At 43.0% G+C, this 9,249-nt stretch overlaps 1 protein-coding gene across 1 annotated transcript in view; it reads right to left on the reverse strand.

Moving 5' to 3' along the window:
- sdc2 (syndecan 2) overlaps positions 1-9,000 on the reverse strand; it is a 106,408-nt gene extending 97,408 nt beyond the window's left edge. The window contains exons 1-2 of the mRNA XM_038808966.1: positions 8,890-9,000; positions 8,416-8,768 (exon numbers count right to left, since the gene is read on the reverse strand). Coding sequence (XP_038664894.1) covers positions 8,416-8,475 — 60 coding nt within the window. The 5' untranslated portion in view covers positions 8,476-8,768; positions 8,890-9,000. The remainder of the gene's footprint in view (positions 1-8,415; positions 8,769-8,889) is intronic.
- Positions 9,001-9,249: the final 249 nt, after the last annotated feature.

Raw genomic sequence — 9,249 nt, forward strand, 5'->3', positions numbered from 1 at the left:
CTGTCATTCCAATATATCAAATACCCTACAACATTTAGATCCCTGCCTTGCTCATCTTTCAACTAAGTCTCTGTAAGTTTATCAGGTCACACATACACACATTTATCTCTATCCGCATTGACAATTCATCTATTTTGTTACAAATGCTGTGTGCATTTTCAATCCATTTTCATGGCTTCAGAAATCCAATAGGGATTGCATGAGAATATAAACTTTAATTCCTAAAGCTAAAAGTAGAGAACTGGCATCTGCAATTCTTTCAGGGTCTTCCAGAGAGACGTTTTCTTGGAGGTTAGTAAATTAGTTTAAAAAGGTATTATGTAAACTCTGAAAGGTTGTAAAACACACTTACTTCAGTAGATGAATTAAGGAATTTTAAATGAGGGATACTTAGTGTAATGATTGGTTCAAGAACAAGTTATCATGGAGATGGGTGGAGGTTAGGGAGATTCTCTGGTTTCAATTTATCTGCGTGCTTGCTGACAGTACTATTTGTAGCTTGATGTGTGTGTGTGGTACAGCTCACAGTGAAGACAACCAAAATTGAATGAGTTAGTTAGCAGTCTCACTGCTTACAGTGCAGGCCTAACTTCTTCATTCGCCATGTGGGATGCAGGGAGAGTTTAATCTCAGTTTGGATTTCATGAGGGAAATAAAGCTGGAAGATTGCCTCATTTGAACCTAGTTCAAATGGTCCTCAAAAGTTTTCTGGCAAAATAAAGTAACCAGGTTAGTTTGGAGGTATTGAGGAGGCAATCAGAACAAGGGGCTGAGCCATCCACAGTCAAGAGGTAGTAAACAGTCTTACCTCAGAGATACTGCTTATTTTGTTTAAATCTTTTGTATATCATAAAGTGGTTGGTTAAAAATGTGAAACTTTGGGGCATAGCTCTGTTGGTTAAAATGGTGCTCAGATCTTTAAACCTGTTTTATTTCAATAGTTACTGAACTACCACCTGACATAGCTAAGCAACTGGAGAAACAAGTTATTCAGAGCTGATCAACTTTTATAAAAACATTTTTAAATAGCAGGCGACAGATAACGAGAAACATCAATAGAGCACAAGAGCACATTACCGAATGTGATCCAAAGAGTATGTGTTAAGGCCACTTTTACTCACACAGAACTACATTGAAAAAGTGAAAGAATTGTACTGACATTTACTAAGTCAACAAATGGGTTGCAAGGCAAACTATGATGGGGACATTAAGAATGTGAAAGCCTGCAGGACAGAGAGATTTGTGGCACATTGGAGTTCAAGCAAGAATTATAGAATGTTTAGTGACAAAAATTAAACTGCGGGTAAAGCAAAGAGAGAACCCCAGAAAAGCACAAACAGAATGTGGCCCCAAAGTCATTGAAAGTTGGTTGAACTTGGACAGAACCTTAGCTGGGAACATTATGCATCTCTGAGCACACCATTACAGGCAAGATATGCCACAGCTGCAGGCCATTCAACCCATTTGAGCTTTTTATGCCATTCAAATAGATAATGGCTGATACTTGCCTCAAAGCCATTTACCCTCTATTGTTCCTTACACCTGGATGTCCATGCTTGATCTGGCACCCATAGCCTTTCAATGAATCAAGATCTAGATATCCACTAACGATTGTGCGAAGATGTGTTTCCCAATTTCACGATTGTGCCATCTTATTTTGGATTTCCCTCCAAAAACAAACAATTTCTCTAATTTTGCTATACCCACCTTTTATAATTTTCAGCACCATGATCAATCACTAAATTTCTAAACTTAAGCCAAGTTCATACAGCCTATCCTCAATTTAACCCTATACCTATGGTGTGCACTATACACCTTCCAAAGCCAATACAATTCCACTGTACTCATGATGATGTCTGACCAAGCCTCTGCTCAATTGAAGCAGCACTTCCATCACCTTTGAATTCCCTCCCCCCCGATATTTTTTGCGCCTTTACAATACTATCAAGGTAAAAGCAATCAAAAAAGCTGGTTTAATTTATTCACCACAAAGTTACCCAAGATTGGTTATGAAACAGATTTGAAAAGTTAACCTGATTTTCACTGAAATTGCTATAGTTGAGACATGAACCAAGTTCCCACTTCTAGATATGACCATGAATGCAAGGATACTCACTAAAATAATACGGCCATAAGACATAAGAGCAGAATTAGGCCACTCGGCCCATTGAATGGCGGAGCAGATTCAATCATGGCTAATATTTTTCTCATCCCCATTCTCCTGCCTTCTCCTCATAATCCCTAATCCCCATAATGAGAGGATAGAAAGTCCTTTCACAAAGAAAGGATCAGAATGTGAAATGCTCCACCACAAATGCTTTTGAAGCAGAGTATTCATAGCAAAATATAAAAGGCAAATTAGGCAAGTAGTAGACAGTACATTTTTTTTTTTAAATTTGGTTTTTATTAAAGCTTTTTGTTTTACATAACCAATAACAGAAAAATAAAAGGAAAATATTTAACAAAACTAGGTGGCTGATATGATACAAAAAGAGAATATACATTAAATGAACAGTTCCCCACCCGGATTGCTGCTGCTGACATCTTAACGCTCTCCTAGAAAGTCAAGGAACGGTTGCCACTGCCGGGAGAACTCCAGCAAGGACCTTCTCAAGGCAAACTTTATTCGCTTCAGGCTGAGAAACCCAGCCATGTCACTAACCCAGGTCTCCACACTCGGGGGTTTTGAGTCTCTCCACATTAACAAGATCCGTCTCCGGGCTACCAGGGAGGCAAAGGCCAAAACCTCGGCCTCTTTCGCTTCCTGCACTCCCGGGTCCTCCGACACCCCAAAGATTGCTATTTCTGGACTTGGCTTCACCCCAGTGTCCAACATTCTGGGCATAGCCTTCGCAAAGCCCTGTCAGAATTCTTTAAGCACCGGGCATGCCCAGAACATATGGACATGGTTCGCTGGACTCCCTGAACATCTCATACAGCTGTCCTCCACCCCAAAGAACTTGCTCATTCTCACCGTCGTCATGTGTGCCCGATGTACCACCTTAAACTGAATTAAGATGAGCCTGGCACATGATGAGGAGGAATTTACCCTGCCCAGGGCATCAGCCCACAGGCCCTCATCCAGCTCCTCCTCCCACTTTCCCCTTAGTTCCTCCACTGGGGCTTCCTCCACCTCCTGCAGTTCTTGGTAGATGTCCAACACCTTCCCCTCTCCTACCCAAATGTCAGACACCACCCTGTCCTGTATCCTACAAGAGGGTAGCAACGGAAATGTCCCCACCTGTTTTTTGAGAAAGTCGCGGACTTGGAGGTATCTGAAGGCGTTTCCGGGGGCAGGCTGAATTTCTCCTCCAGCACCTTCAAGCTAGGGAAAGTCCCATCTATGAACAGGTCTCCCATCCTTCTAATGCCTGCCTTGTGCCAGCTTTGAAACCCCCCCCCCCGTCTATCTTGCCTGGAACAAATCTATGATTGTTCCATATCAGGGTCCAAACTGAGGTCCCCATCTCCTTCCTGTGCCTTCTCCACTGACCCCAGACCCTCAAGTGCCATCGACAGTACATTTCCAGTGGCACATAAATTAATAAAATAGCAAAAAAGAGAGAAGTTAGGAGACTTAAATTATGTAGGTGTTGGTTAGAACAAAAACAGAACACACAGAAGTTTTAAGAAAGAAAAGGGTCTAAATAGATAAGACTTTTCCAAAAAATCCAACAAGACAATGAGGTGAATGCAATGGTGGGAGAAGGTTCACAAGAATGATCCCACGAATAAATAATTATAACTACGAGGATAGATTGGAGAGGTTGGATTGTTTTCCTTGGAGAAAAGGCAGCTGAGAGGAGGCTTGAGGCATTCAAGATCCTGAGGAGTATTAACAGGATAAATATGGAGAAACTGTTCCTTCTCAAGACTGCATCAAGACAGAGAAGGCACAGATTCAAACAATGGACAAAAGGTGAAGTCTGGAAATCTTTACACCCAGGAGGGTGGTTGGAGTCTGGAACGAACTTCCTGAGAGGGTGGTGAGGAGGGAAGGTTCAACTGGGGTATTCAAAAGGAAACTGGATTGCTATCTGAAAAGCAAGAATGTGCAAGGTTATGTGGATAAGGCAGGGGAGTGGGGCCAAGCAGAATGCTCCTTGAAATGAAAATCGCTTATTGTCACAAGTAGGCTTCAAATTAAGTTACTGTTAAAAGCCCCTAGGCGCCACATTCCGGCACCTGTTCGGGGAGGCTGGTACATGAATTGAACGGTGCTGCTGGCCTGCCTTGGTCTGCTTTCAAAGCCAGCGATTTAGCTCTGTGCTAAACCAGCCCCTGACCCCTTCAGAGTGCCAGTGCAGATGTGATGGGCCAAATGGCCTCCTTCTACACAATTAAGATTCCGTGACAACATGACAGTCGAAATTATGTTCTCATGTTATAAAATGTAATGATTCTGCTTCAAAATAGGAAGAAGGGTTTGCTGATGCCCAGGCAGATGCAGACTGGATGATTTCTACACTGTAACATGCAATAACTCATGTTCGTCCATCTGCTGGTAGCCGACATGATAATCAGTTGGCAACACCCTCCTCGCCTCTTGAGTCACAAGGTTCCAAGTTCAAGTTTGCCGAGCATAAAAATCGAGGCAAAACAGAGGGAATGTCGCACTGTCTAGAGATTCCGTCTTTCACCTACCTGCTTAGATGTAAAAATATTCTGAAGAGCAGGGAAGTTTTTCCTGGTGCTCTGGCCAATGTCTATCTCTTAAATCAATGTCACAGATTGCCTGATTATCCCATGGCTGTTTGTGGGAGCTTGCTGTGCTCATGTTTGTTTCACATATTACAAGAATAGCCACCCCTCAAAAGTACTTGATTGGCTGCAAATCATTTTGAGATGCGAGGTGGTCATCAAAGCATTATGTAAATTCAAGTCTATTATTTTCCCTATTATAGATATTCAGCCCCTTAAATTTACATTCTCAAATTAAAGATGCGAACAGATATGTGGGGGAAAACAAGCAGAAGAATTAGGACAGGAACTATGAAAATTACAATTTTAAAAGCTAGATGTATCATAGCAATATTCTGAACAAGCATAAACACCTAGCAGATTTAATCTGTTATTTAAAAATTCTCTCTCCTTGATTTTCACCTCTTGGTTCAATTTATGTTCCAATAAGTTCATTAAAATGGTCAGAGGGTCTTTTGAGAATTCACGTCATTTGCTTCAAACATTTGCCAACAAGATACTTATAATTTACCCTTTTTTCCCACATTTCCCAAAAGAAACATATTATCTCATTCAAACATTCCCCAAAACAAGCATTTGACAGATGCAAACTAACACGGTTTGAAAGACTCTACAAATCAAGTAGTTGATGAACCGAGACTCGGACTCACTGTAATACAGAGTGAACATTATCTCCCGAGACATCACACACACACACAAACAAATCTGGAAAGCCCAAATGCGGATTGGCAAGTTGAGTCTTTGAAATCTGGTATTGCTGGGTTAATCAGCTAAAACTGCTCAGCTTGGCTCAAGATTGTTTGTACCGTTTGTCCTATTAAGCTAGCCTTGGGACACCCAAGTAGGAAAAATCCTGCTCCCTAGGTTTTAGTAATCAGACTTGTTGATCAGTGCATTTGGCTAGCGAGGATCTGCTTAGTTCAAGACTGCCGGAATCGGTCACAAATGGGTTGACTTGATTCCAAACTCTCCTTGCCAAGTACGCCACCTTGAAGAGACTTAGACCCCAAAGGTGCTCTCTCAACAATAGTTGGCCTGACAACTGACAGTTATAAATCTGAGCCTTCAATTTGTAGGCATGCTGAACCACCAAGCAGCATGGGAGCAACACAAGAGGCATGTGTCCATTGGCACCATTCTCCTCATCCCACGCCAACTCACATCAAATGGTAGTTCCACAGTTCTAAATGCAGAGTGTCATCAACAATTGGTTGCCTTTTTGCAACCCAATGATGGCTGGCATCAAAAGCCTGGATATATGCATATTATGTCTGGGCTCCAGATAACACATCCCAGTAATCATTCCACACCACAATTTCAAAATCAACGATAAGCTGTACACCCGTTCTCAGTTCAGTAGATTGATCGATCCATCTTACATCCTGCCATCTTTGCTAGTCTAGAGATGGTCACCTCCAATGGACCATACCAAGCTCAATCATCACCTAACTGCTTCATGCAGGTCCTCAAGGTAAGGAGATTTGAAACAAGGGGGCATTCCTGTGTTCAGAGTGCCTTTCCCCTTCCATATTGTAATTATACAAAATTGTCTTTGTCCTCCAGAAACTGAACTATTGACTCAGCTGAAGTACTAACTACATATGTAAGCTTTCCACCAAAACTGCCACATTGCATTGCTGTGGCAATGCAAACGCACACACAGCATGATGCAGAAAACCAGCTATAACCAGCCTGTATAACAGCAAGCAATTTTATGCAATTCTATTAAAAGATTCTGCCAAAAGTATATTACAATTATATGAGTGCTAACAATACTTAAGACATATCGGACTTGTATTTTGACCAATTTTATTTGAATTTCATTTTATTATTTTACTGTTTTTCTACTGCAGTGCTCCACTGGGAATACATTCACAAGCCAGAACATAAATATACTTGCTTCATTTGAAACAAAGTACAGCTTTAAGCTATTTTTATACTTTTACATTTCCTGAGAATATTTATCTTTATAAAGAAAAGAAAAAAAAATCACTAAATGGGACAGTAACAAGTTTAATTAAAAATGGTTTAATTTCTAACAATGAAGTTAACAACGAAAATTAAATACTTCAAAAAAGTTTCAGAAAACACACATTTCCAAACAGGGGGTAGACATTTTACTGTACTCCATTAATTTCTAGAATATTTTAGAGGACATTTGTTGCCAGTTGTTCGTTTTAAAAATCTATCATGTAGCTTTGAGATGAACAAAATTACTGGGGATAATAATATTCAGGGAATGGCATAACAGACTGAAGGGCCTACTCTTGCTCATATTTAAGTTCTTACGAAAGGAAAATGCTCAATAGATTTTCTAAATGGTTATGTAAAACTGGATGGATAATAATGCTGCAATAGCCAGGCACAATTCCTATTCAGAAGAGGTAACAGATAAAAACTAATGGAACAGTCAATTTTATGTAATTGAGCAAATCGCGATGACTTTTGGGCTGTAAAAGAGAGACTTTTGGAAGTAGCTCCTGGAACATGCAATTGCAAAAATTGCATTTAGAAGCCGCCAGACAGACTCAAGATGTTCACACTGCGACAGGTTCGATTCTTTGGTAAAACCACTAAGAGTTTTTTTTAAATCACGGGGACCAAAAGAAAAAAAAAGTTATTCCTGTGGCTGCGTACAAACGTAGACGAAAACATTTTATTTTACCGGCGCAGGTGATAACTGCGTCCAGAACGTCCTGTTTTTTAAAAAAAAACTCTCCGCATTGAATCGCATTGGTGGAATTCCTGCAAATGTCAATTTTCTTTCCCGTTAATAATTTACACAAGAGAAAAACGGAGGGGGGGGGGGGGGGGGGGGGTGGTGGCAGAGACACAACTGAACAAAATCCTACACACACAGCGCAGAAAATGATTGACGCAATAAGCAGACTGCAGCAAGTTAACGTGTGTGTGTGTGTGTGTGTGTGTGGTGTTGGCCATTCCAGCTGTCCTGCGTGTCGGGATAAAACTCAGCCGCTTGGAGAACCTCAGGCGCCATCTAAAGGATTTGCAGAGTTATCCCGACCAGATATCCCACCTGCACTTTCACAGGAACTTTCTGCCCAACTTGTCTCTCTACCCCTCCCCTCCCCTCCAGCTCTCATTTGCTTCCGGAGCTGATTATCCGGCTCGTTCCCCCTCACACAGGTTGGCTTGTGCCTTGATCTTTTTTCACAAAGCCACGAGGGGAGATTAATTTACTGCAAGCTGTTTACCACAGCCTCGGGCAAAAATGTTTTTTTTTTGCCCTCCGTCCTCCCGAGGCGGGAGAGGGGGGCTGACTGATGTTAACACCCCCCCCCCCCCCCCCCCAGCCCCCAGCCAGCATGTGTGCGAGGTACATTTTCCACAGCGCTCTCAATTCGCCGCCTCTCGCTCCGATGGCAAACAGACCCGGGGAAAGCAAACTTCCCAACGCGTCCCCATGTAATAAATCCCAAACACTAAAGCGCAGGAACGGTATGGCCGGTCGTCCCTTCCACACGACGCGTGATTTTTCACTTTAAAATGCGCCGGTCTGAACTTTTCATCCAAGAAGCCGAACAGAACTCTTTGCGAACGAGACAAAAATGCGGTCTCGGGCATTTCGGATGCGCTCTTGTCGGCCAGGGGAGCAAGCCCCACACACAGGTTGTTAGCCTGGATCCGGTCCATCTCTCAATGCGCTCCACACATTTGGGGAGAGTTTTCCTTTCCAGCAATTTTCCGACTTACCAGTTCTCCGTTTGCGAGTGTGCAGAGTGTTAGAGTCAGGAGGAGCCAGGCGTTCTCCATCCTCTTTTCCCCCCCTTCCACTCCTCCTGCTGCTGCTGCTGTTGATGTGCGGGATGGCGGAGCTGCCAGCCCGGGGAGCTCGCGCCTGCCTCTGGAATGTCCCGGGGATCACACCGCGTTCTATCGGCAAAGCCCTGCTTCTCGCGGCCGAGTCCGCAACCTCCCACTCAGCAAACTCCCTGCAAGACGAGCGAACGAACACTTCTTCTCCTTCTCCTCCTCCTCCTCCTCTACCAAAGAATATTCTTCCGCGGACTTTATCCTCGCGCGCTCTTCTTCAAATCCTCGCTCTCCTAATTAAATGCAATGCAAATTTTGAGTATACAATCAGAATAAAAACGCTTTAATCAATGCAACCGAATGCAAAAAAAAAACAGAGAGCTTCCCTCTTCCAGAGATTGTGACACTTCTTACCTAAACCTCCTGAAATAACTCCTACATTCGTCGGCTGCGCGATGATGGGGGGGGGGGGGGAGAGACACATTCAATGAGTGAAGTAGACGCGTGCGCAGCTTCGCTCAGAGAGAGAGAGAGAGGGGAGGGAGGAGGAGGGGGGGGGGGGGGGTAAGATTGATTTTGCAAGGCAGAGCCAATGGGGATAAAGCATTGCAGCGCCGCCCGGAAAGCAGTGCATAGAGGTGAAAGCAGGTTTAAAGGGTTATCTAGTCCGTTGCACAAGATGTGTGTACGGTAGAGATAAAGGTGTAAAATGATAGAATAAACTAGAGGGACACTTCAGTTGTGTTCGTTCAGGAGAAGCAAGAGTCTGTTGTC

Source organism: Scyliorhinus canicula, chromosome 10 (genome assembly GCF_902713615.1).
Source record: "Scyliorhinus canicula chromosome 10, sScyCan1.1, whole genome shotgun sequence".
NCBI classification, from domain to species: Eukaryota; Metazoa; Chordata; class Chondrichthyes; order Carcharhiniformes; family Scyliorhinidae; genus Scyliorhinus; species Scyliorhinus canicula.